General features: G+C 57.1%; 11 protein-coding genes across 11 annotated transcripts in view; 3 read left to right on the forward strand and 8 right to left on the reverse strand.

Moving 5' to 3' along the window:
- Positions 1-131: 131 nt before the first annotated feature.
- On the reverse strand, positions 132-1,785 carry ACA1_092760 (uncharacterized protein; the record flags this gene model as incomplete). Its single annotated transcript, XM_004334707.1, has 5 exons — positions 132-545; positions 593-772; positions 846-1,041; positions 1,134-1,620; positions 1,677-1,785. The coding sequence occupies 5 exons, from the start codon at positions 1,783-1,785 to the stop codon at positions 132-134; spliced, it is 1,386 nt and encodes a 461-aa protein (XP_004334755.1).
- An 88-nt stretch (positions 1,786-1,873) lies between these two features.
- ACA1_092770 (uncharacterized protein) lies at positions 1,874-3,709 on the reverse strand (the record flags this gene model as incomplete). The annotated part of the gene is made up of 5 exons (XM_004334708.1): positions 1,874-2,103; positions 2,198-2,260; positions 2,492-3,209; positions 3,312-3,514; positions 3,598-3,709. 5 exons carry the CDS (start codon positions 3,707-3,709, stop codon positions 1,874-1,876), a joined length of 1,326 nt encoding a protein of 441 aa, XP_004334756.1.
- A 247-nt stretch (positions 3,710-3,956) lies between these two features.
- Positions 3,957-5,238, reverse strand: ACA1_092780 (phosphatase; the record flags this gene model as incomplete). The annotated part of the gene is made up of 3 exons (XM_004334709.1): positions 3,957-4,271; positions 4,345-4,457; positions 4,626-5,238. 3 exons carry the CDS (start codon positions 5,236-5,238, stop codon positions 3,957-3,959), a joined length of 1,041 nt encoding a protein of 346 aa, XP_004334757.1.
- A 486-nt stretch (positions 5,239-5,724) lies between these two features.
- ACA1_092790 (UAA transporter family protein) lies at positions 5,725-7,391 on the reverse strand (the record flags this gene model as incomplete). The annotated part of the gene is made up of 10 exons (XM_004334710.1): positions 5,725-5,808; positions 5,862-5,924; positions 5,985-6,030; positions 6,126-6,301; positions 6,365-6,462; positions 6,525-6,646; positions 6,684-6,748; positions 6,848-6,944; positions 7,044-7,159; positions 7,251-7,391. 10 exons carry the CDS (start codon positions 7,389-7,391, stop codon positions 5,725-5,727), a joined length of 1,008 nt encoding a protein of 335 aa, XP_004334758.1.
- Positions 7,392-7,528: 137 nt separating this feature from the next.
- On the reverse strand, positions 7,529-10,307 carry ACA1_092800 (TRAUB domain containing protein; the record flags this gene model as incomplete). The annotated part of the gene is made up of 10 exons (XM_004334711.1): positions 7,529-7,657; positions 7,731-7,843; positions 7,950-8,076; positions 8,169-8,289; positions 8,369-8,469; positions 8,560-8,974; positions 9,069-9,185; positions 9,274-9,806; positions 9,918-10,003; positions 10,187-10,307. The coding sequence occupies 10 exons, from the start codon at positions 10,305-10,307 to the stop codon at positions 7,529-7,531; spliced, it is 1,863 nt and encodes a 620-aa protein (XP_004334759.1).
- A 277-nt stretch (positions 10,308-10,584) lies between these two features.
- Positions 10,585-12,181, forward strand: ACA1_092810 (SRP40, C-terminal domain containing protein; the record flags this gene model as incomplete). Its single annotated transcript, XM_004334712.1, has 5 exons — positions 10,585-10,683; positions 10,759-10,820; positions 11,036-11,793; positions 11,982-12,032; positions 12,132-12,181. 5 exons carry the CDS (start codon positions 10,585-10,587, stop codon positions 12,179-12,181), a joined length of 1,020 nt encoding a protein of 339 aa, XP_004334760.1.
- A 733-nt stretch (positions 12,182-12,914) lies between these two features.
- Positions 12,915-17,156, reverse strand: ACA1_092820 (dipeptidyl peptidase; the record flags this gene model as incomplete). The annotated part of the gene is made up of 21 exons (XM_004334713.1): positions 12,915-12,994; positions 13,142-13,234; positions 13,391-13,484; positions 13,566-13,666; positions 13,749-13,821; positions 13,921-14,109; positions 14,256-14,336; positions 14,469-14,514; positions 14,580-14,696; positions 14,806-14,859; positions 14,966-15,087; positions 15,181-15,264; positions 15,331-15,495; positions 15,611-15,741; positions 15,854-15,922; positions 16,038-16,131; positions 16,217-16,337; positions 16,435-16,633; positions 16,665-16,819; positions 16,884-16,908; positions 16,979-17,156. The coding sequence occupies 21 exons, from the start codon at positions 17,154-17,156 to the stop codon at positions 12,915-12,917; spliced, it is 2,271 nt and encodes a 756-aa protein (XP_004334761.1).
- A 158-nt stretch (positions 17,157-17,314) lies between these two features.
- ACA1_092830 (WD domain, G-beta repeat-containing protein) lies at positions 17,315-19,192 on the forward strand (the record flags this gene model as incomplete). Its single annotated transcript, XM_004334714.1, has 9 exons — positions 17,315-17,548; positions 17,623-17,706; positions 17,784-17,934; positions 18,013-18,176; positions 18,243-18,344; positions 18,419-18,479; positions 18,562-18,644; positions 18,740-18,981; positions 19,027-19,192. 9 exons carry the CDS (start codon positions 17,315-17,317, stop codon positions 19,190-19,192), a joined length of 1,287 nt encoding a protein of 428 aa, XP_004334762.1.
- Positions 19,193-19,364: 172 nt separating this feature from the next.
- Positions 19,365-19,897, reverse strand: ACA1_092840 (uncharacterized protein; the record flags this gene model as incomplete). Its single annotated transcript, XM_004334715.1, has 3 exons — positions 19,365-19,471; positions 19,560-19,710; positions 19,847-19,897. 3 exons carry the CDS (start codon positions 19,895-19,897, stop codon positions 19,365-19,367), a joined length of 309 nt encoding a protein of 102 aa, XP_004334763.1.
- A 307-nt stretch (positions 19,898-20,204) lies between these two features.
- ACA1_092850 (Non-specific lipid-transfer protein) lies at positions 20,205-22,957 on the forward strand (the record flags this gene model as incomplete). Its single annotated transcript, XM_004334716.1, has 10 exons — positions 20,205-20,354; positions 20,479-20,731; positions 20,902-21,035; positions 21,203-21,301; positions 21,431-21,517; positions 21,605-21,790; positions 21,933-22,011; positions 22,091-22,258; positions 22,359-22,798; positions 22,886-22,957. 10 exons carry the CDS (start codon positions 20,205-20,207, stop codon positions 22,955-22,957), a joined length of 1,668 nt encoding a protein of 555 aa, XP_004334764.1.
- Positions 22,958-23,069: 112 nt separating this feature from the next.
- The window catches only part of ACA1_092860 (WD domain, G-beta repeat-containing protein), a gene marked incomplete at both ends in the record, with an annotated part of 4,062 nt that continues 2,208 nt past the window's right edge, over positions 23,070-24,923 (reverse strand). Inside the window, 7 exons of the mRNA XM_004334717.1 lie at positions 23,070-23,211; positions 23,282-23,401; positions 23,501-23,628; positions 23,772-23,878; positions 24,017-24,191; positions 24,303-24,514; positions 24,604-24,826. Coding sequence (XP_004334765.1) covers positions 23,070-23,211; positions 23,282-23,401; positions 23,501-23,628; positions 23,772-23,878; positions 24,017-24,191; positions 24,303-24,514; positions 24,604-24,826 — 1,107 coding nt within the window. The remainder of the gene's footprint in view (positions 23,212-23,281; positions 23,402-23,500; positions 23,629-23,771; positions 23,879-24,016; positions 24,192-24,302; positions 24,515-24,603; positions 24,827-24,923) is intronic.

Here is a 24,923-nt window from a genome sequence, read left to right on the forward strand (position 1 = left end):
GCCGTGTGCTCTAAGAGAGAACCTCTCGCTTGACCTCCCTTCATCACCTCCACACAAATTCGACGGAGTTGCTCCCCAGCGTTCCGCAGACGTCGGCGCCTGTCAAGCCCACACATCCGAGTGTCGGCCGATTACTGGAGCGAGCACGTCTTGGTCGTGTTCTTGTTCTGGTCCCGCTTCATCGCCGATGCGCCGGCGCTCGAGGTGCCCGGCTGCTGCCACTTGCCGATGAGGTCGAGAATGGGGAATGCCATGAGGTAGTCGTCGGTCAGATACGACGGCACGCGGTGCACCAGCCGCAGCACTGGCGGCCGTGGCTCTCCGTCGTGGTCGTCGTGGTGGTACTCCTGGTATCGCAGCTGAACCCGCACCGGCGCCTCGTTCACTTCGCGTTCACCGTCTTCTCCATCATCGGCGTCGCCCAGTCCGTAAAGTGACTTCTGCTTGCGCTGGTACTCGTCAAGGTCGCCCCACACATCGCACTCGCCCTGCAGGAGTGGCCGCTCGGTGCCCCAATCGAACAGCGCGCCGCCGGTGACCGGACCCTGTGTGTAGCGTCGAACACCACCAGTCAGCGCCACACACAAGGAACGTACATGAACGGCCGGGACGGGATGGAATCAAGCGGCGGCAGGTGTACAAAGGGGTTGATCTCGACGATGTAGACGTCCTGCATGTTGTTGACGAGCACAAAGTCGACGATGCAGGCCTGGTACTTGACCTGGTGCTTGACCTTCTGCCAGTACGCGCTGATCTTGCCGACGATCAGCTCCTGATTGATGATTGTCGTGCACACGCATCAGCTGAAGAACGAAGAAGAATGAAGAATGTAGAAGAGCGAGCACCTCCTTGCCCATCAGCTCGGGGTAGTAGTTGCCGTCGTTGTACTGGCTCAGCGCAGTGAGGTTGCCCTGGCACACGAAGCCCCGGAACTCGTTGGCCAGATCCACGCCGTCCATCCAGTGGCGCAGCACGATCTTCATCGTCCACTCCCCGTCCTCGTGCCCAAGCGCGTGCACCATATCGGTGAATGTGCGCTCACTGTTCCGCACGATACACGACACACACCGTACGGAGGCAATAAGCGCCTGGTCTTGAGCTGGCTTTGAGGCGAATGCGGCAGCGGCGAGTACCTGTTAACGATGAGCCATAGCGCCTGCTTGGCGTCGGTCACGCGCAGAATCCGCCCCGCGGCCCGCTGCATCGCCACGGTCTTTTGGTTGGGGTCAGCCGCCGCCAGCCCGCCGAACCTGTCCAGCTCCTCGGTCAGGTACTCCATGATGCGCGGGTGGCCCTCGTTGAGGCCCGCGTCCTTGGGACTGCGCGACGACAGCCGCACGAAGAAGCTCATCTCTTCTTCTTCGCCTTGCAGCTCTCGTCTTGCTGATGATGACTTCATCTCCTCCATGGCGTGGGCCAGTTCGGCCTCGAGCTGGGCCAGCTGCGCCTCGTCATCGGGCGTGAGTGCATCGGTGCGGCTCAGCTGGTGCTGCTGGTAGTGATGCACCAGCGCCGTGGCCTGGGCCTTGGACACGGGCATGAAGGCCGTGGCGAACGTGAAGTCCTTCAGGTCCTCGTACCAGCACTCTGCAGCACGCCCCACGAGGACTGAAGCATAAGCTGACCACGTCTTCTTCACGAAGAGATGCGAAGGCGGTTTTTGGGGGGGGGGGCACCAGGGTCGAACAGGGACATGTAGCTCCATTTTTCGAGGGAGAACGAGGGCAGCGTGAAGGGGTTGGGCAGACGAAGCCTCTCATCGCCAACCGCATCTTGCTTCTCCATCACGCGATTTGATTCATTAACATCGCGAAGATGCAGCCCTGTTTGGTGCCAAAAGAAGAGTTTGAATTGATTTCAGGGAAGCAAGCCGCTACTTCCTCATAGCCCGCCAGTTCTGGAAGAAGGCAAAGTCGGGCTGGATCATCGGAGGAGGAACGGCGCCGTTGTCATCGTCGTCGTCGTCCAAGGCGTCGTCATCGCCGCCGTCCTCGAGGTCGCCCATGCTCTCGTCAAATTTGGAGTACTCCTCTCGCTGCAGCTGCCGCCAGTGCATGGTCACTAGGCTTTCCTCATCATCGCTCGACAGGTCAGAGACACCCTCTGCACAAACGTCATTTGCCGTGAGCCGGCACAACGCAAGGCGAAGAAGATGATGATGATGATGATGAAGGGGATGATGATGGGTGATACTAACCTTCTTCTCCGTCCGAGTCGGGTTCGCTCTCCTCGGGGTATTCGTAGTTGGGGTTGTTTTCGTCTGTGCCACCGACACCACACCACGACAAAGAACATTAGGCGAAGACGGGCCAGGTTGGTGCAGAGTTGATATTTCTATAACGCAGCTGTCTTGTCAGTCACGCAAAATCATTTGGATGAACATGGAGAGGTGACATCCGAAGAAGCCACCATTCTTCTCTTGCGCTAGTGTGTCATCAGCTACAGCTGCAAAGACGTTGAGAGGATAGTGATGAGAAGTATAGTGTCGTACCATTGGAATCCTCAGAATCATACTCCTCCTCGCTTTCATCGTACTCGTTCCCCGCCACCAGTTCTTCATCAAACGACTCGATGTGAACCCTATTGATGATAGACGTCAGCGACACGCCAAGACTCCGCGCACGTGCCACTGGCGGCTTATCATAGACGAAGAAGAGGGTGATAACGTACACTCCGTAGTCCCTGTCGAGCTCGGCCTTGTCGGCTGTGTCGTCAAAGTAGTAGAGATCGTACTCGTACTCGTCGTCATCGTCCAGCTTCTCCTTGCCCTTGATCTCGGCGAGGTAGCTCTTTACCATGGGCAGGTACTGGCTGAAGGTCGTCTCGTCGCTGATCTCTGCAAAAGGCGACGCCTGCTGCTTCTTGCGCAGCTCGCTCTCGTGGACCTGCTCCTGGGTCTTAGCCGCCGCGAGGTTGGGCGTAAATCTTGCGCCCTGTCTGCGCGCCGATGGCAGCTTCCGCGTTGTGACCGCCTTTGCTGCGGGCTTGATGTAGACGGGCGGAGGCATCTTCGTCGCCGTTTCCGTCCCGCTCTCCCGCTCCACAGCGACGTCGACGATTGTTCCGGCCTTCGTGCGATGTCGCTCCACCACTTTGAGACGTGCTGTTCGTGTCTGCTCGTGCTTCTGCTGTACGACCTGTTTAGATTTCTCCTCCTTGCTCACCTCGATAGTGCGTTTGCGCTTTTGCTTGATATCCTCGATCCTGTCCTGTTGGTGTTGGCGGTGTACATTAGCAGAGTGTTGATATATTGAGCGCAACGTAAAGAGTAAGCAATGGAAAGCTCCAAGGTCATGGAAGAAGGTACGCACCAGCGCCGTCTTGGTTTCAGCTTCCTTGGTGCTCTTTACAGTGTGAGCCAGTCTGTACAGGCGCCGTGTCGGTTGTGCGGCCTGCTCCGCGGAGGCTGGCTGTGCAGGAGCTCCTGTCGTTGCCTTTGTGGAGAGAGTCGCGAAAGCGGCGGAGAGCGCATCGAACGCCGCTCTTTTGGAGGGTGGCATCATGCCCACAATGACTACAGTAGCGAGATGATGAGAGGAAGATGAGAGTCCATCACACTGCAAAATCATAATCAAGGAGATCCCACAAATTTCGTACCGAGAGCATCGAGAGGCTGCTCATTTCGCTTCCTCTTGACTCGAATGATCGTTCCTCCTCGCGATTGCGCAGGCTCGGCCTCGAGCGGCGGAAGGTCATGTGTGGGCTCCATCTGTGGCCTCTGCAACGTTGTGATGTGTTTCGGATGTGGGCCGGGAAAAAGGCGGGAACTGGAAGGCAGAGCAAGAGAAAAGGGACAATAAAATAAAATAAATATGTTCATGTATTTGACATGTAAGCAGCAAGATATCTAAACATCCATCGAGGTTCTTGCTCTCCTCTGAGCGTACGCAGTAGCGGCGCATGTGCAATAACGTTACTTCTATACATCGAGCTCTGACTGTGGCTGCCGCTGAATCTCAATCGCTGTCCGAATCCTCGGCAGCGGGCTGTGTCGGGTGCGTGGTGGAGGAGGCAGGGATCATCGACCCAAGGACTTGGTTCCTCCATCTCCTCTTGTCCACACGCCTGACGTCGCCCTGGTGGCCGAGGTACTCGAGGTAGGTGAGGAGGTGAAGGAGATGGTCGTCGATGCGGCTTCCCCAGTAGGACTCAATATGGACGGCGTTTCCGTAGTTCCTCTGCCAGGTGGAGGGCGTGTCGTCGACGATGAGGACCTGCTTGAGATCGTAACCTCTTCGCTTCACCTTCTTCATGTCTTTGATCACGATACGCTGCAAGATTGAGAGAAGAGAGAAAATCTCAGCACTTCATCTCTTCAAAGAATGAGGGAGAGCTCGGCCGTACCTCGCCAGTGGCGGGGCAATACTTGTTAGTGCATCTCTCGCTCGAGAAGAGGAAGGAGATCTTCGAGGGATCCGGGAACACGTGCCGCACGATCTCTGCAGCATACTCGCAGCCTGCACGGGCGCATTAATCAGATTTTAGAATTGAATTGAACGCGCATCCCGTTGCGTAGAAAGAACGAAGCAACGAAAAGGCCAGAGATGAAACGACGAGACCGAGACAACCGGTGCAGAGGAGAAGACCAACAAGAGGGGAGGAAGGGAGGCGGTGAGATGTATTACCTGAGGCCGTCCAGACGGCGACGTCAAACCACTCGAGGATGGTGGAGACGAAGTAGTCGAGGTAGGGTCGCTTGTAGACGAAGATCTCTTCGTTGAAGAGGGAGAAGTCGTGCTGCTGGTAGGTTCGGCGCTGGAACTCGCTGTGGACGAGGGTGCCGTCGAGATCGAGCACGAGGAGGGTCGGGAAGCGCTTGGCGGGGGTTGAGGGGGTCTGCAGCGCGCGGCTGATGATCATCTGCTTCGCTACCTTCTTCTTCTCCTTCCTGGCCTTCCTTTCGGTCTTCTTCTCGTGCCGCCTCTTGATGATGTCGGTCTTGGGGGTCTCGCGGTCGATCTTCTGAACGAAGTCGTCAAAGGCCGCCTTCTCTCGCACTTCGTCGTCCGTGAGGCTGATCTCGACGTCGGCCATGAGGGTCTCGATCTTGGCGCCATCATCGTCTACGATGTAATCGCCGTTGTGATGGTGGTGGTGCTTCTTCTTGTTCTCGTCCTTCTCGCCCTCCAGGTGGTGCTGACCGCTGCACTCCTTAGCCTTGCCGATCGGCTCCTCCTCAGCGTGCTCCACCGCCCTGAACCTCTCGATGCACAGCATGCTGTCCTCGGTGCTCAACATCCTTCCTTCTTCTTCTTTCTTTAATATTAATGTTATTACCTTGCTTCCGCGATGTTGCTCTAAACCTCGATGATGAAGGACGGCGAGTTGTCGTTAATCTTCTTCTTGCTGCTTCAGTGGCTAGTTGCGGCGACACCCGTAAGTCCGACTACAGGTGCGCTAGAAGATGACTGAAAGGGAAAGAAAGAGAAGCCGAAGCAAAGGGCAGAGTCGATGTGTTGGCTGGGACCCAGGTAGAAAAACAACAAAGAAAACGTCTGTGCGTGCGCCCCAAACCAGGGCAGTGGTCGCACAGTTAATTAGGCGGAAGGAGTTTATGTCCGACGGAGCTAAACTACTGGTGAAGCGTCGACAACATACTGTAAGCTCCCGTCATCAGCTTCGCACAGCTGAAATGTCGTAGAAACCACACTGCTGCATCTTTGCTGCAGAAGATAAGTAATGTTTATTTATATGTGGAGCTGTGTTCACAGTTGGTTAGTGTTGTCACTCCCACTCCTCCTGGTTGATGCCCTTCCTTTGTTCCAACCAAGCCTGCAACTTGTCATGGATCCACTGTGCATTGTTTACCTGTGCATGGGTGTCATTAGTAAAAGTGGCAAATATTGAGGGCCAGCACTTACATAAGTGTTGAGTCCAAAGCCAGAGAACACCATGATCCCTGATAAGAGGTAGAGCCATGTAAACTGTGCAGGAGGGACAGGTAAATCTGACATGAATTTAGGTAAGTGGTGAAGGGGAAGTACTGGCTTTGGGAAGATGATGAAGGACAACACTAAGGTTACCACTTTCCTGCAGCATGCCACAAATATTGCCACCACTGCTCCAAACCTGAGAGAATACTAGGTGAGGACCTCACAAAATCAAAGAGTGAGCTAAGAGATTACCTCTTGATGATGGCTAGGTAGAAGTAAACACCAAAGTAGCCCATTGTTGCTTCCATCATGACCAGTCCCAAGGTGCCCTTGTTCTGCATGCAGAACTCCATGGCTGTGACAAGCTCCCCTGAGAAGATGGTCACTGCCAATATCTGCACAAAGCCCACAAAGTTGGAGTAGAAGACCTGCCAATACAATGTCAGTTACAAAACAAACAGCTTAGTAGGAATGGGTTGGCTTTGGTGTACCATCTCAGACTGGGGGCTGCCAAAGTTCTTCAGGATCTTCTCTTGGAAGTTGGACAAAAGTGCTTCTGACAGGACCGAGGTCATGACCATAGCCAGTCCTGCCGTGAACGCCATTGTCAAAGAAAAGAAGGGCCAGATCGGCGGAAAAGGGTGCGCGTACCAATAACGTTGAAATTGGGGCTCAGCTGACTGTCCGCGAGGGTGAACAGGGCGAGACCCGCACTCACAAGCGCAGCCCCACAGTACTCGGCAAGTGTGTAGCTGCTCCGAGCGTTGGTGAGCCTGTGCACTCGCAGAGATGAACTTCTGCAATACCGACCTTTTCTGGATGACCAGCAGCCCGCACAGCATCGCGGGGATCACCTTGGCCGATCGTAGAATCACCTGCGCTCGGCAAGACCGCGCACAACGGTATGACGCGGCCGTCAGACTCAGGCGGCCACCACGTAAATCCAACACCCTGGGTGCGTGGTGTGCACTTACCTTGGTCGGATAGTTGAGGTAGCCCAGGGACGCGTTGCCCAGGCCGGTGGTGAGCAAGAGAAGGAGGGACAAGATGAAGTAGTAGCGGAGGGGCGTCCTGCCGCACGCACGACAGGGCACCAAGAAACGCGTCAGTTGTGAAGCATAGGTCGAAGACACAAAGGGAAAGCTTGCTCTCCACACACAAAAGACGAACCTTCGCTCGTTAGAGAAGACGTTGACGCTGGAGACGGAGAAGAGCATGAAAGCCAACAACTCGAAGAGCGTGAGGAACAGGCCGTACTTGTACCCCGGAACCTTGAATATCGCTTCCTGCGTGGGCACGTGCTCCCTCCAACCGTGAGCAGGGCGGGGCGAACCTGGTAGGTCGGGCTTATGTGCATGGCGTGTAGGCTGGCAGTACCTGAAGGTAGCCGTGGCAGATGTGAAAGAAGAAGACGCCGCCCACGCAGATCAAGAGCTGGACGAACTGGGGCAAGTGACCCACGGGGATGCCCAGCAGACTCAGCGCCTGCGGCTGCTTCTCCTTCAGCCCCACGTCCATCTCTTCGTCTCTTGTCTATGACAAAGCGTTGCGAACTCCAAGGCCACGTCCGCCAGTTACCAATTATGGTTAAAAAACAAGGCATTGCTCGAATTCTTGCATTAATAACCAAAAAAAAACAAAGAGAAAACAAAACTCTAGGAGGAGAAGAGGTGGGAGAAGAGCTCCTCGGCCATGGGCGTCACCTGCTGGGTCGTGGTGATGGCCGGCATGAAGTTCACCAGCGGCGCCATCACGTCGTATCGCAGCTTCCTGCCCTTGGACGCCTGTTGTCGTGTGTGTGGTGTTAGTTTTGGGGTTGATGATCACCGACCTAAGCGGACATCAAAACGTGCGAACCTTCTGGTCGACGTCCTTCTTCTTGTTCTTCCGAAGCATGCGGCGCAGCTGGGCGTGACTTCGGCCCAGCGCGATGGGATCGGTCACGTTCGCCGTTCCGCTTTCCACGAGCTCTGGACACGGTGAAGAAAAGAAAAGAAAAGAAAAGAAAAGAAAAGAAGAGTTGGGTTGAGTTGTGTGGGGGCGTGTCACGCAAACGGATCGGGTCCGATCACGCACCTCGGAGCAGTTGATGATAGAAATCGGAGTCATCGAAGATCTCCTCGTCGTACTCTTCCTCCCTTTCCTTCTTCTTCTTTCCATCTTCGGGCACGCCGTCCGGTGCGGGAGCTGCAGCTTCCTCCTCCTGTGTTTTGTTGTGCGTGTGCGTGCGTGTGTGTGCGTGTGCGTCGTCAGTGAGAGACTTTGATGCGAAGGATCTTACGCGTCGGGACGAACCTTGGGCTTTTGGGGGTAAAGGGCAGCGCCGATCACCTTGGCCGACGACCGCTTCAGTTGGGTGCGCTTGACCAACCGGTGCTGGTCGGCCATCAACTGCGAGATCTGGTTGAGCACCGTTCTGTTGTGTTGGCCAGCGACGATCAGTCTCCCACTCTAAGGGTGGGAAGGGGGTGTGTGCGTGCGCGCGCGATTGTTACCGGTTGATGGCCTTGAACTCCTTCTGCATGATGCCCTGCGATAGCATCGTCTTCCTGTTCCATCTGTCGATCACCTCGTCGGTCCTCTTCCACAGGTTCTCCTGCACAACAGCCAATCAGTCCACTACCTCCATCGAAGGGAGAGGGCGCGCAGCTGAATATACAAATTCTCGAGAGAAATTGAGTCGTACCTCGACAGCAAGAAACTCCTCCCACTTGGGCTCCACACTCTTTCCACTGCCGTTGGCCTCCCCGTTCTCGCCGAGGGTCAGATGGTCGTCGTCGTCGTTGTGCTTGCTGGCGTCGGCCAACACCGGCGCAAACGAATCGTTGCCGGCGAGCAGCGTCTTCTTCGCGGAGAAGAGGCCATCGAAAAGCGAGGCGAGCGAAGACGACGCCTCGGCCAGTCCCGCCTTGAGCTTCTGGCTCTTGCCCTCCTGCTCCTCGTCCACCTCCTCGTTCTCTTCGTTCTCCTCGGCGTCTTCTTCGTCGTCTTCGTTTTCTTCGTTCTTCTTATGCTTCTTGCTCTGTCGCTTTTGCGACTTCTTCTCGCCGAGCGCGGCGGCGGGGGACATGAAGAGCGAGTAGGCCTTCGGGTGTGGGAGCCTGGTGAGCACACACATGCCAACGTCAGCGCCACGTCATCACCAGTTTGGAGCTGAGTGGGAGTGGTCGGGCGGTGGAGTGCTTGTTGTGGTACCTGTTGGCCAGCGTGAGCATCTGCTGAAACGAAATGCGCATCTCCATGAAGCTGTTCCACAGCAGCTTCTGGTTCTTCGTGTGAATGGCCTTCTCGAGCTCCTTGCGGTTGTCCGACCTGTGGCACGCGTCGCGATGGGAGAGGGCGTGGTGAGCAGGCACCACAAATTGTGTGTGTCGTGTGTGTGTGTGTGTGTGTGTGTTACCTGATGGATGTGACGGCGCGCTTTTCCTCCTCCTTGAGCTTCTGCAGCTCCTTCTCCAGCTTCTCTTCGCCCTCCTGTTGCATCTCGCTCATCATGTCCATACCTTCAATGTCATCGTCGTCGTCCTCGCCTTCATCGTCGAATTCGCCCTCGCTGTCGTCCAGCTCATCTCCGTTTTGGTCATCGTCTTCGCCATCATCGTCATTCTCGGCTCGCTTTCTCTTGTTTGGCGAGGAGGTGGTCGCGGCGCCCTTCTGCTTGATGACGATCTTGCCGCCTCGACCGATCTCGATCTCCTCCTCGCTGTCTTCGTCAGCCTCATCATCATTCTCGTCACCAGCACCCATGGACGCGCCTTCCTCATCGTCGTCCTCGTCCTCGTCCTCCATCATCTCACCATCCTCCTCATGATCAAACGGGTGCTTCTGGGCCTTCTCTTCCTCTTCCTCCTCATCGTCGTCGTCGTCGTCGTCTTCTTCGGCGGAGCTCTCCTCCACCTCCCAGCCCTCTTCCTCGAGGTCCTTGCGCGACACCTGAGCACCACATCAGGCAACGTGCATTGACGTCAGGCCGGACGCAGGGCGCGGGTTGGTTCACTGTAAGCGATGTCGGCCAGCGCGAGCTGGCGTGGGCAAGGGCTGTACCTTGCTGCCGTGGTAGCGCGTGCCCATGGAGAGGTCGGAGGCGCGCAAGGGCAGGGCCTCCTTGACTGACTTCCTCAGCACCTTGCCTGTTGTTGTGGCATAATAGATGGACAAGCGTTTAGAGGAGGAGCGTGACACGCGCAGCGACACACATGCACACACGCAGCATCCCATCAACAAGACATGGAAAAAAGAAAATCACGTAGAATCTGTGTAGCGAGATGCAGAAAGGTGATTCTAGTGATTTCGAAGTTGAAGGAAGAGCGTACCCTTGGAGGCGCTCTCGGCCTGGAAGTCCTCGTGGTAGGGCATGATGGATGCACCACCGCCGATCACGTCCTCCGCCGCCTCGACATTCTTGGGCCGAGGATTGAGGTACTCCTCCAACATCTCCTCCAGCGATGATTTACTCATTTTGTACTTCAAGCAATCAGATCAAACCAAGAGCAATTGAGCAATATTGGCGATGATGATCGAACAATCAATCGCTCCGCTTCCGGTTTTCTTCTGCAATAGATAAACAAATATTTAATTGCTTCTGAAATTTGATTTTTATTCGGACTTTATCATTTTCTTCCTTTCTTCTCCGGCGCTCTTGCCTTTTGCTCGCCGGACTTGTCTTCATCTCTTTGCCCATTCTTCTGCACAACACACGATCATGTCAGCCATGACGACTCCCTCCGATCTCTATCCCATCGTGATCAGCTTCCTTGAGGCCAACGGCAAGAAGAAGGCCGCCCAGAAGCTCAGGAAGGAGGCCAACCTGGTATGATTAGATTGAAATTTTTGTACAATTTTGGCGATTGTGACTGACACTTCGCCTCTTCTTTGAAACCAACAGAAGAGCCAGACTTCCGATGTCGATCTCATGGATGTCTTCAAGACCTACCTTGCTTCCAAAGGGTACCATCTCCCAAAAATGATTAAATTCACATTACAACAGCGATCTTCAGGCCACTCTCCAAATAATTGTCAACGGATTTTATGATTTTGTACAAATTCGGTGATCAGATCAGAAGAGGCCGATAATCAGAATCTTTTTTTGGTTAAATCATTCCATTTTTTAAATGGAAAAAAACAAAAACACTCACCCATCTTGTGTGTGTCGCGAACAACAGCACCACGGTCGCTAAGCCCGCGGACGTGAGCGAGGGCAAGAAGAGGAAGAGGAACGACTCTGACTCCGAGGAAGAGAAGGAGAAGGAGAAGGCCACCAAGAACAAGAAGGCCAAGAAGGAGGAGTCGTCCGATGATGACTCCTCGTCCAGCTCTGACTCCGACTCCGACTCTGAGTCTGAGGAGGAGGACAAGAAGAAGAAGGAGAAGAAGAAGGAGTCGTCTGACGATGAATCGTCGTCATCGTCCGAGGACGAGTCGTCGAGTTCCGACTCTGAGTCTGAGGAGGAGGACAAGAAGAAGGAGAAGAAGGCCGACAAGAAGAAGAAGGAGGACTCGTCATCCGATGATGACTCCTCGTCCAGCTCGTCGAGCTCCGACTCTGAGTCCGAGGAGGAGGACAAGAAGAAGGAGAAGAAGAGCGACAAGAAGAAGGAGGAGTCGTCGTCATCGGATGACTCGTCCAGCTCGTCGTCGTCGGATGATGACTCGTCGTCCAGCTCGTCGGATGACTCGTCGTCCGAGGAGGAGGACAAGAAGGAGAAGAAGAAGAAGGAGAAGAAGGACGAACAGAAGAAGGAGGAGCCCAAGAAGAAGGAGGAGGATAAGATGGAGGTGGAGCAGCCGGCCGCGCCCGTCGTCAACGGCAACGGCAGCAGCAAGAAGAGCAAGAAGGAGAACATTCCCTTCAAGCGCATCAAGGAGGACGAGATCGAGGTCGATCCCAAGCTGTCCGACAACTCGTTCTTCTCCAAGGCACGTGCACACACCGCACACGCGCGTCGCTCACCATCTAACATTGGCCAAACACTTTGTGTGTTGTTTTTTCACCACACACACACACCACACAACACACACACCACACAACACACACACAACACACACACACACACCAACAGGAGGATGAGTGGGGCGCGAGGGCCAACTCTGTGCTGAGCACGGTGCGAGGCAAGGGCTTCAGGCACGAGAAGACCAAGAAGAAGAGGGGTTCCTACAAGGGTGCGTGAATTCGAGCTCCTCGCTCTTGCACACACGTGTGCATCGCTAACGTTGGTCGACGTCGTTGTGTCCCCGTTCTTTTCTTGGTTGGCCACACAGGCGGCAAGATCAACGACGGCATGGTCTCGAGCATCAAGTTCGACGACTAAGTGTCCTCGCCTGGCCTTGTCGTCTTCAGCCCGAAAAATAAAAACATTTTTGGAATTACAACGTGTGTCGTTGCTGGCATCAGTTTGCTGAGTCGCTTGCTCACCCCTCGGTGCGTACCGCTGCCGTTGCTCCCCTCCTTCTCCCAACACGTGACAGCAGCAGCAGCAAACCCACGCATACCCGGTATGCGCGGGTTTGTGTACGCGGGCGCTGTGTTGGCTTTGGTCGTACGCCGGAGCTGCTCGATGCCCTGATCGAGCGCGTGGAGCTGAGCTGCCAGAGTCGTGGGCCAAAGTGGCCCGTGCCATGCACCCCGAACGCGCCCCGTCCAAGGCCTGCCAAGCGCACCTCGGGCACGCGGCCGGCACGGTCGCGCTGCTGGCTGCACCACGCCGCCGCGCGGACACGGTGGCCGACGGCCTTCTACCTGATCGCCGGCTGCGTCACCCTCCCCGCGACCGACGACGACGACCTCAACGAGAGCGTCCACCTCTTGTGGCGCTGGTGGCGTGCGTGCGGCCGGAGGACCTGGCCGACCAGATCAGAAGCGATCCCGAGCGAAAGAGCGCCTGTCGTCGACTGCTGTCGCGCTACCACCACATCCTTGACAGCTATCCGCGCTCGTGCGCTGACGGCGATGGCGGCGATCTTAATGACGGCCACGACCAGTAGCCATTCTTGTTGCAGGGTGAGGGCAGTTATTATGTTTATTAGGTGTTATGACTTCTCACCTCACAGGTTGTCGATAACGAAGCGGCTCAGAAGGTGGTAGAGGTGGCGGCGTGCGTTGTCGGCGTTGATCGAATGATCGGCTTGGGCACGTGTGGTCAAGGAAGCATCAACCATGATCGACACGACACGACACGCACGACACGACACGACACGCACGACACGCACACGACACGACACGACACGCATAGAACTGGAATAGAGGGAGAAGGGCTGGGGGAAAAGGATACAGTTGGTGTAGTACATCTGCTCGAAGTCGATGCCCTGTCGGACGAGCACCTTGCTCAGCTCCGCGGCGTTTTGCAGGTGCACATTGTCATCGGCTAGATCACAACACGCACGCACGACACGACACACAGGGCACGACACGACAACACACACACACACACACACACACACACACGGTCATTTCCAAGCCGTCGACACTGGCCAGTCGCACAGCGCCAGTAAGTGTACCTGTGCCGTGTGCCAGGAGGTACTGTCGGTCACGGGGGCGACTGACATGGTCAGCTTGAGCTTTCCCTCGGCCTCGGGCGCACTGCCGACGAATCCTCCCATGTAGCCGCCGTAGCTCTGGCATATCGTCGTCGCACACAGGTGAGTTCGCGCACGTGCGGCGTTGTGGCGCGTGGGACTTGAGAATGTGTGGCGTACCCAGCCCCAGAGGCCGATGCGCGAGGAATCAACAAAGCCGAGCTTGCCAAAGTGCTGGGCCGCAGCCAGCTGGTCCTGCGTCTCATAGGTGCCCAGGTTCACTGTCATTTGGTCAAAGAGCCACGAGTTAGCGAGAGAGGCCTCTTCAATTCAATGAAGCGCGCATCGGCGCCGATATCGTACGATAGACGGTGTGTCGCCAGTCTTCGCCCTTGGCTGCCGTGCCTCGGCCGTCGGCCTGGCCCACAATGAAACCCTGCGCGGTTCCAGTTGAACGGTCAGAACAACACACGCACGCACGCACGCACGCACACAACGACACACGACACATAACGACACTGCCCACGTGAGGAACCTTGGAGGCCATGTAGAGATCGAAGGACTTTTGACCACCGAACGGGTAGGCGCGCGTGACCTCTTGCGAGTTGGGGCCGCCGTACACGCGCATGAGCACGGGGTACTTCTTGGCCCGGTTGAAGTTGGGCGGGTAGAGGAGCGACGCCGACATCATCTCGCCCGCGGCGTTGGGAATGCTCAAGAATTCCTTGCGTGGCAGGCGCAGCGACGACATCTTTTGTTGCATAGCACATGTTTGTTAGACCACACACACACCCCGTCCCGCACACAACACGCACACGACAGGACACGACACGACACGACACAACACAACACAACACAACACGTTAGTACCTTCTCCTTGAGCTGGGCGTTGGCCACGAGCGATACGCTCATGCGCGGGTTTTGAGAGTCGTGCAAGTGCACCGTGGGGACCTGTTGCCAGGAGCGAGGCCGTGTGAGTGGGGCGTTGGAGTGCCAACGTCCGCCTAACATGTGCGCGTGTGCCATGTCGTGTGTGTCGTGCCGTGTGTGTCGAGTGTCGTGTGTGTCAGGTGTGGAGCGTACGTTCAACAGGTCGCCATTGCCGCCAAAGTTGAGGGTGAACAGATTACTGCAGGAGCTGTGCGTAGAATGTGAGGAATGCGCATTCGACGACACGGCAAATATGTAAAATACCTGTACGAGGCGGACCACCAGCCCGCGCTGGGGCTGACCTTGCTGGAACCGGTGCCCTCGATCGACTGCGCGTAGACGTGCCTTTCATTCACGCTCACCTCCGTGCTCGTGTACACACTGTTGCGCGACCGACATGGCGCATGAGCACACCACACACACCACACACACCACACACACCCACACACACACAACACAAGCGCACGCGTGACTGGGGAGAGCTGCGTACAGGGTGCGGGTTGCGGGAAGCCACTGGTTGATGCGAGTGACCTCCCACGTCGCGCTGTTGGTCGGGTCGGACAGGAAACGCACAAAGGCGCCAGTCGAGTAGTTGTAGAGCGCCACCTTAACAAGCGAGACACGCATGGATGGAATGGAATGTGAGGAACGCATTGTGGCGGGGGGGCAAGTGGAGGTGGAGTGCCTGAGGGTAGGACTTGGCGTTGGCGAGGAGGTCCACAAAGTAGAGAATGCTGCCGTCGGTCTCGCGGAGGAAGGTCAACTCGAATTGCTGTTAAGAAGAGATCAGTGAACTAGTGTGTGCGTGTGTGTCGTGTGTGTGTCGTGTGTTGTGTGTGGTGACACCGCCGAGGAGACCACATACAGTTTCGATCCAGGCCTTCGAAGTCTTGGTGAAGAGAACACGCGAAGAGCCGTCGATCACGTTGAACAGGACCGTTTGCTCCTCCTGCAAAGACGTTAGTTAGGGACACGACACGACACGACACGTCCAGTGGACGGGTGGGGAACGCACGTTTTGCAGGCGATTGAGTCTGCGCACGGCCACGGTGCTGGCATCGACCCACCAGATGCCGGTCACGTACTCGTACTTGCCCGAGTCGGACCAATCCAGCACCGCGGTCGATTCGTTCGCAACATTGTAGACGCCCACCGTCACCTCCGGATTGGCGAAACCGGGCTGTGTCGTCCCACCACCCACCACCCACCACCCACCACCCACACCCACCACCCACCACCACCGACGTAAGTGCCTGCCTTGTGTGGCGCGGGTGCCAGGCGCTGATGGTGAGTACCTTGGGGTAGGCGAGGTTGTCGATTTCGGGGTAGGCGTCGCCGTCGTAGACCGGCATCAGAAATTCGGGCACCAGCGTCTCATTGAACTTGAGGTACGCCAGGTGCGCGCCGTCCGTCGACCACCACATCGCTGCGTGGGTTATGATGAGTTATTATTGTAGTGAAATTAGCTAGTTTTAGGTTTCCCTCGTCGTCGCGTCGGTCATCCATCACGACCCCCGTCCTGACGGCCACGCACGTACCGGTCATGTCGGAGAACACCTCTTCCTCGTAGACCCACGACTGAACGCCGTTCACGATGCTGACTCCATCTAAACACCACCGCAGAAGTCAGTTGATTATCGTGGACATATTCATATAAAAGAACATATTTCCTTTATACATGCTTCATACTATAATATCTTTCAATCTAAAAGAATGTCTTACCAGATTGCCGGCCGGGCGTCCCGTCGGTAGTGACCTGGCGAATGGTGTTGGCGCCGGTGTCCTTGATGTAGACGTTGTTGTCCCGCACGAAGGCCTGCACCGTTCACACAGCCCGCGCGCGCGGCTCGATGATTAGTTGCCGTCCTTCAGCAGTGTCACATGGTAGGAGCAGTAGGTACAATGTTGCCACTCGCCGCCCAGACGGGGTTCATAAGGCGGCGGTTCTGGTCATCGAGCAGCGTAGCCGTCTTGGCGCTGATGCTGTAGACGTAGAAATTGGCGAAGTAGGAGTGCCTCCACCTGCATATCGCGCCCAGGTTGTGTGTGTCGTGTGTGTGTGTGTGTGTCATGAGCACGCCGTGTGCGCTATCGAGAGCGCGTGAGGTCGCACACACACCTGTAAGTCTGGTTCACGGCAAAGATGATGTCGCCGCCGGCAGGCGAAATGTAGTAGGAGCCGATGGAACTCGCCCAGGCGTTGTCTGGCGCCGCGGCAACGAACGCGGTCTGGTTGAACAGCACCTCCTGGTTGGCCGCGTCGGGGAACGACCGAGTGGCGTTCGTCACGATTTGTCTGATGACGTTGCCGCTCTTATCTGCAGAGAATCAGAGAATGAACATTCGAACGAACGTTCATGTGCGTCTCGAGAGTGGGGCGCATGCCTTGGTACACAAACGAGGCGGCAGCGGCCGGCGTGGTGGGGCACCACCACTGAAGCGAGAGACCCTCGGTGGTCGTGTTGAAGATGTCGTCAAAGGCAAACACGCGCTTGTTCTCATTCCTGCTTCGCCAAAGCCGTACGGTTTGTGAGCTGTGTGTACGGTGTGTGCGTGTGTGGTACGTACGAGTCCGACTCCTTGTTCAGGGCCACTGCAGCGTGGAGGAAGATGAGGAACGAAAGCCAACAAGTTGGGGCACTGGTGAGTGGTGAGGGCGGTACCAGGGATGGCAATGGCGAGGATTATGCCCACCACCAGGGCGATGGCCGCAACGATCATGACGGCCTGGATGAAGCGACGTTTGTACCAGGGCAAGGCATCCTCAATCTCCACAAAATCCGTCTCTGAACCACCCTCTTCATCTAGGCCCGCATAGCGGCGTCGCCTCGCCGAGTCCATTTCGCAATCAAAGCGCACACCGCAGCGATTTCTTTTGTCGATTAGGCAAGGTTAGTCGAAATTTCTTTACCCGTTTCCATTTTCTTCTATGTCGACAGAAAGACTTCGCGCCAAAATGCAGAACAGCAAAAAATCAAAACAAACAACAGATCTAGAAGATGAAGCGAACAAGGGAGGGCGAGCTGAAAGCCGACGGGGAGGCGGACTCGAAGGAGGCCGTGCAGCCGGAAAAGAAAAAGCTTAGGAAGGATCTCAAGCCCGCGGAGGTCCTTTCGCGCCTCATCCTGCGAAGAATCATCAAAGAAAATCACGCGTCGCCAATCAAGCAAATCGCCTTCAATTTCACCAAGCTCGCCAATTCCAACCTTGTGGCTACTGTGGGAGGCAACCAGGTACCTGTAACACCTGCCTCATCTCACTGCATGCGCTATTTTGCTCAACTCTGGCTCACATTGCTGATTTGTAGGCGAGCGTGTACGACAATGAACACGGCGTGGCCAAAAACGCTGGTCACCTCGATCTCATGATCAACTACGTCAATCCGGGGAAGGTAGTAGTGCCTTTTCAGTATGCCGCGTGACTGCATGTGCGCTGACAACCGCAACGCACGTCGCTCCGGCACCACAGAAAGCAGAGCTAAACACATGCGCGTGGCTGGGCGACCTGGACCCTGACGATGAGGGTCAAGACACCGACACCTACCTGGCGGTCGGTAGCAACGACTCGCTCATCCACATCATTAGCATTGCTCGCTGCCGAGTCATCTGCGTCCTGCAAGGTCCCTCCTTTCACGTGATCACCACCGAAGGCAATCACCGCAGTTCTACTGACTACTCGCGCTGCGCTGCCTACGCAGGGCACAAGGGCGCTGTGATCGATTTGGCCGTGCACCCGCAGCGATCGGGGTGCCTCCTGTCGGTGGGTGCGGACAACACGGTGCGTCTGTGGGACTGCCGCAATCCCTACGGCGAGCCGGAAAAGAGCTGCCTCGCCACCTTCGAGACCAGCGCCATCGTGGCGGTACCGCCTTCTTGCTCTGCCAACGCAAGTGCGCCGTTCGTTGCTCACCCAACGCACGCAACACAGACCTTCTCACCTGAGGGCACTCGTTTCGTGACCGGCGGTTCGGGCGGAGCGCTGCGGGAGTGGGCCATTCCCGGCGAGTACCTCGATGACGAGGAGGAGAAGGTCCACACAGAGCATTCTACAAATGCAGTGTACGCGTCCTCGCGCTTACGCGTTTTCCTTCTCTTGCCCAACAGACGATCGGGAGAACGATCACCGAGTGCAAGCTGCTGCCCAAGAAGCATCGAGTGGACGTGGGTACGTCGCGACCACCACAGCCCACTGCGGGCGCAGAGCGCCAACTCACGACAATCGTTGGACCACAACGAACGTCGAACAGATTGCGTGCGCGCTGTGGGTGGGCACTACGTTTCGAAGGACATCGAGGGCAAAATTGTGGTCTGGCAGGCAATGGACAGCGAGGTACAGTTCTTCTTGTGATCACGTGATGACGCGATTCTTCTTCTTGCTCACGCCACTTACGACGCAATGACTGCTCTCTCTCTCTCTCTGCGCAGATTGTGCGCACCATCCGTGTGCCTGACTGCAGGCTGAACTCGCGAAGTCGGTTCGACGTCAGTGAGGATGGCGAGTTCCTGTGCGCGGGCAACAGCGCCGGAGCGGTGTTCATCTACGACCTGCACGAGGGCACGCTCATCTCCAAGCTCCAGTCGGGCCGCAGCAAGCACCCGGCACACGGCTGCGTCTTCTCCCGCCACTGCCAGTTGCGTGCCGCCTCTCGTCTTCCCGGCCTCTTCGAGTGCTGAGTGTCGTGTGCGTGTGTGTGGTGTCGTGTGGCCGACAGGCATGTGGCGCTGGTGTGTGCGGAGCCGTTCATCTATCGCTGGTCTATGCCCGACGAGACGGAGGAGACGATCGCTGCCGCGGCCAAGGAGGAGGAGGAGAAGGCTGATGAAGATGCGAAGGACGAGAGTGCGGCGGAGAAGGAGAACGGTGAAGAGGACGCGTAAGAGGAGAGAGACGTAACAACAGATGCCCTCGTACATTTATTCGCCCTGCTCTGATAAATACACAGAATGTGATATCATCCTGACTCTCGCGCCACCCCCAGATAGAAACAGAGCGAGATGAGAGGGAAAGGATGTGCATTTTGAGGATTTACCCCGAATCGAATGGAGAAGTTTAGTGGTCGCTGGCCACCTGCTCAAGGATCTTCTCAAAATCGATGTTTCCGCTCTCGAAGTCAGCCGCGAAGTCGGTGTGGGCCTCCTTGGGCTCAGGGGGGTTCTCTGTTAATGCGAAAGAGCAGGGGCTCAATTAATTGAACGCCCACGATATGGGTAACTGCGTAGTTTATTGGGGGGGGGGGTGACGTACTGAGAAGCTCAACCTCGTGCTCGAGATCGTGGTTCTTCTTCTTAAGAGTATCAATTTCGCTCTTGAGGTTGGAGAAGTAGGCATTACGCTTCACCTGCACGCTCTGCGAGGTCCAGACGAACGCGACAGTGAAGGCCGCGGCCGCGCCGAACTACGCCCACATCAAGGAAATATTAGTGCGCTCAACATGGGCAATTAATGGCATGAATTGGGCTAATGGACAATGAGCCGGATCATTCCATTCCATTCATCCACAGAGAATAATGTCCGGGGGCGGGGTGGCATACGCTCTGGAGGGAGTTGCGGCAGCCGCAGGGAACCTGAAGGGGAGTGGCCATTGTACGAAAGATGGAAAAGGTACTACCGTTATCGAATCCAGACGCCTCTGATCACGAAATCCTGCGCTTCGTTGTCCAGCACCTGCTCTGTTGCCGTCCCAAATTATGTCTGCACTCGGATCGCCACCTTAAAATTTCGATATTTTAATATATATTTATTATTTGTAATAATGCTGCGATTATCTGGGCTAAATTCCTTGTGAATTATGGGAACACGAGCGATACCTCTGGTCGGGGCAGTTCGCACAGCAGGTCAGATCGAAAGATAATCAGGAGAGAGGCAAAGGCATCCATCAAAGCAAACAACATGGGTCGCAGAGTGTTTGTGGTCGGTGTGGGCATGATCAAGTTCGAGAAGCCCGGCAAGCGTGACTGGGACTACCCCAAGATGGGTGCCGTGGCCGGCAAGAAGGCCCTCTGGGACGCCGGCATTCGCTACGACGAAATCGATCAGGCGGTAACGCATCCTCCCCATTTTCCTCAATCATCTTCATTTTACATCTTTTTGTAATTCGTTCTGTTTGGAAATCTGCTTCGGATTCATTCATTCATTAATGGATCCTCTATGCACGTTTGCACAGGTTGTGGGCTATGTGTATGGTGACAGCACCTGCGGCCAGCGCGCGCTCTACGAGATTGGGGTGACGGGCATCCCCGTGTACAACGTTAACAACAACTGCTCCACGGGCAGCTCCGCGCTCTTCATCGCCAAGCAGCTCATCGAGGGCGGCATCAGCGAGTGCGCGCTCGCCCTGGGCTTCGAGAAGATGGAGCGTGGCTCCCTCGCCTCCAAGTTCACCGACCGCACCAACCCCATGGACAAGCACATGGGCGGTACACACCCGCACCACCGCACACGACACACACGACACACACGACACACACGACACACACGACACACACGACACACACGACACACACGACACACACCGACACACACCGACACACACCGACACACGCATGCACACTGGTTACTTACAACTCTTGCGTTCCGTTCTACACAGTGATCGCCGAGGCGCGCGGAGTGACGAACGCGCCGTTTGCTCCGCAGATGTTCGGCAACGCCGGCGTGGAGCACATGGAGAAGTACGGCACCAAGCCCGAACACTTTGCCCAGGTCGCCTGGAAGAACCACAAGGTTGGCCCGAATCCCCCCTGTGTGATGGTTACATAGAATGAATGGAATGTAGCCATCTACTAGCTCTGACCACACAACACACACACGACACACACCGCACACACGACACACACGACACACACACACACACACACACGCACACACGCGCACACACACACGCCACACAGCACTCTGTCAACAATCCCTACTCGCAGTTCCGGGACGAGTACTCGATGGAGGACATCCTCAAGTCGCGCAAGGTGTTCGGCCCCTTGACCATGCTCCAGGTAAAAGCACACACGCCTCTCCGGCTTGGTCAAGGTTGAAGTCTGCAGTGTTCCGGGCTGACGGCAGGTCTTGCTTGCCCTCACTTCCTCGTCGCGGCGGCGGTGGCTGGTGGCGGTGGTGGTGCGCAGTGCTGCCCGACTTCCGATGGTGCCGCTGCGGCCGTCCTCTGCAGCGAAGAGTTCGTCAAGAAGCACAACCTCCAGCACCAGGCACGTGTGTGGTCGTGTGTGTGTGTGTGTGTGTGTGGTCGTGTGGTGTTTCCTGGAACGACGCCTAACGCGCGTGTGGGCGTGACCGCGCAGGCGGTGGAGATCTTGGCGTCCGCGATGGCCACCGACTTCCCCTCCACGTTCGAGGAGAAGTCCTGCATCAAGGCCGTGGGCGCCGACATGACCAAGAACGCCACGGCCAAGATCTTCCAGCAGACCGGCCTCAGCCCGCAGGACGTGCAGGTGGTCGAGCTCCACGACTGCTTCTCCTGCAACGAAGTACTTCCTCCTCCTTCTCCTTCTCTTTCTCAAGCTCTCTCCCCCCACCTCGCATCGCAACCAACGTTTGTGTGTGTGTGTGTGTGTGCGCGTGTGTTGTGTGCGTGTGCGTGTGTGTGTGTGTGTGGTTCAACGCGCACAGTTTATTACTTACGAGGCGCTGGGTCTTGCTCGCGAGGGCGAGGCGTCCAAGCTGGTCGACGCCGCCGACAACACCTACGGTACTACCCGTCTCCCTCGCCAAAGCGCCTTGTGTGGAGTTGGGCTGTTGCGCGTCTGACAAAGAAAGCGGTGGCGCAGGCGGTAAGTGGGTGGTGAACCCGTCGGGCGGTTTGATCTCGAAGGGACACCCGCTGGGCGCCACGGGCCTCGCCCAGTGCGCCGAGCTCTGTTGGCAGCTGCGCGGCATGTGCGGCAAGCGCCAGGTGCCCAACGCCAAGGTCGCCCTCCAGCACAACCTCGGCCTCGGTTCGCCCTCATTCCTTCGCTCTTCGTTCTTTGTTCTTCGGTTTTCGTTCTTTCGGCGCCATGCCAGCGCATGCTGACGTCAGCACACATTTTTTTGAAGGTGGTGCTGTGGTGGTGTCGCTCTATCGCCACGGGTTCCCCGAGGCCTTGCGCCCCTACCCGGCCGACCGCTTCAACCCGGCCATCGACAGCCGCACCGACGTGGTGCCCGGCGAGGCCGAACCCGCGCCCGCCGCACCTGCGCCCGCCGCCAGCGCCGGCGGCGTCTCGGCCGAGGCCGTCTTCGGTGAAATCGCCAAGCGGGTCGAGGCCGACCCGTCGCTCGTGCAGAAGGTGAACGCCGTGTACCAGTTCGTGGTGACGTCGGGCAGCGACAAGAAGGCCTGGACGGTGGACCTCAAGTCCGGCCCCAAGGGCAAGGTCACCGCCGGCGCCGCGGCCGCGGCCGACTGCACCCTCACCCTGGCCGAGAAGGACTTTGTCGATCTCGTCCAGGGCAAGCTCGACGCCCAGGGCGCCTTCCTCAAGGGCCTCCTCAAGGTACTAGTCGTTGCTTACTTACTTTTCTGGTCACCAGATTTGTAACGAGCAGAGCTGACGTGTCTCCTCGCTCGATTTGTTCGACAGATCTCGGGCAACATGGGCGCGGCGATGAAGCTCAGCCACCTCTTCGGCGGCAACAAGAAGGCGGCGCTCTAAGACCAAGTCATCAACTCGCAATAATGAACAGACCTATTTTTTTGTGGTGGCCGCTGACACGCTTACGCCTATCGGGGCAAAAGAAGAAAGTAATACTTGGAAAGGCATGGATTCAAGGGTGGAGGGTGAAGGACAGGATTCGCACTGAGTGGTCGCTCGCACCGACGGCCAGGTCGAACGTGGCCTGCTCCCTTGCCGCATCGGCGGTGGGCTTTCGCCAGCTGAGCCGCTTGACCGTATCCACGGGGCACAAGCTGTGCGCCAAGGTTGGTTACGTTGGTGAGTGACGACACCCGCAATGTGAAAGGTGAAGGATGGTGGTACGAGGGAGGGACGGAGATGAGCGAAGTCCACCGCAGGCCCTTGGTGTCGGCCTGGTGGGAGCCCACCCACAGAGAGATGAGGCCGTTCTCGAGGCCCACGGCGAGCAGATACCGCCACGTCCTGGTGGTGCCCCCGGCCGTGAGACATCATCGTCGCGTGTGCTTCAGAACACGCACACGCACACACCACTCGCACATACGCACACCAGAGCATGCGTACCCCTCGCCTGCTATGGGGAAGAAGGCCACGGCGTTGACGCCTGTCTTGAACAGCAGACTGGAATCGAGGGACCACGAGGGCACCTGCTGGCCGTCCTTCTCGCTCGTTCCCTTTCTCCACACCTTCACCTGTTGCGGTCCACACACACACACACACACACGACACACACACACACACACACACACGCACAACAGACACGCGCAACACAGTATTTCGCACGTTATGAGAACCGTGGGGCGGAGCGGGGAAAGAGAGAAGAGAGCACGCGAACCTTCTTGTCTCGGGAGCCGGTGGCGAGATAGGCGTCGTCGTGGGACCAGCTGCACGACCAAATGATGCGATCGTGTGCCTTGATCTTGGCCACCAGTTTGTATTCCTCTGTACGAAGGTCACGTGATGACAAACAAACACAACACGCGCGCGTCGCACACAACACACGACACACGGAACACGCACGCGTCGTTGAGAACTGCGTGATGGGGGGAGGGAGCTGGTGGTGTGGTCGGCGGAACGGACCGGCGCTGGTGGAGAAAATGGAGAGGCAGCGGTCTCGCGAGGCCGAGCAGAGGAAGGCGTCGTCGTGCGAGTACTCGAGCTGGGTCACGGTCAGCGTGTGCGAGTAGACCTGGTGGCTCTTCTTCCACGGGTCCGTCTCCCACACGATGACTCCGCACTGCTCCGGCTTCGATCCCTGATTGACCAGACAAACCACCACCGTGTGCGGTCGATTAGTAACAGACGCACACGACACACACACACGACACACACGACACACACACGACACACACAAACGAGCACACACCTTGCATGCGGAGGCGATGTGCTTGCCCGAGCGGCTGGAGGCGAGGCAGACGAGGTTGTCGCCGTGGCCGTAGAGCTTGTAGATCTCGGGCCAGAGCGTGGACTGCATGAGGTGCTCCTCGAAAGGCGGCACGCCCAGCACGACGGGCTCGGCCACCGCCTCCTCCCTGAACTTCATCCCGTCGGCCGCCTCCGCCGGTCGCTCCTCACCCTCTGTCCATTCGACGGCCAATCTGAGATCGTGTGCGGTGTGTGCGTGTGTGTCGTGTGTGTGTCGTGTGTGTGTCGTGTGTGTGTGGTACCAAACACGGGCTTGTTGGAGAGGCCAAGCGGGGGGACGTTGGCGCCCAACGGTCTGGACTCGGCCAGCTCCGGCTCCGCTGCGACGCCGGTGATGGCGGCCAGGGTGGCGACGAAGGTGCGCGGGGCGTCGAACACGCGGATGACCTTCTCGTCGGCCCCCGAGACGAAGCGGTGGCTGGCCCCGTTCACGAATGCCAGGCAGCTCATATCGTAGCCGTGGATCTGCGGTCGCGCCACCTCATGCCACGTCATCGTGGCCTCCCCCTCTTTTGCACGCGCACGTGTAACTGTAAGTGTCGTGTGTCGTGTGTCGTGTGTC

The sequence above is a fragment of the Acanthamoeba castellanii genome (assembly GCF_000313135.1).
Source record: "Acanthamoeba castellanii str. Neff unplaced genomic scaffold scf7180000084645, whole genome shotgun sequence".
In the NCBI taxonomy this organism is placed as follows: Eukaryota; Discosea; order Longamoebia; family Acanthamoebidae; genus Acanthamoeba; species Acanthamoeba castellanii.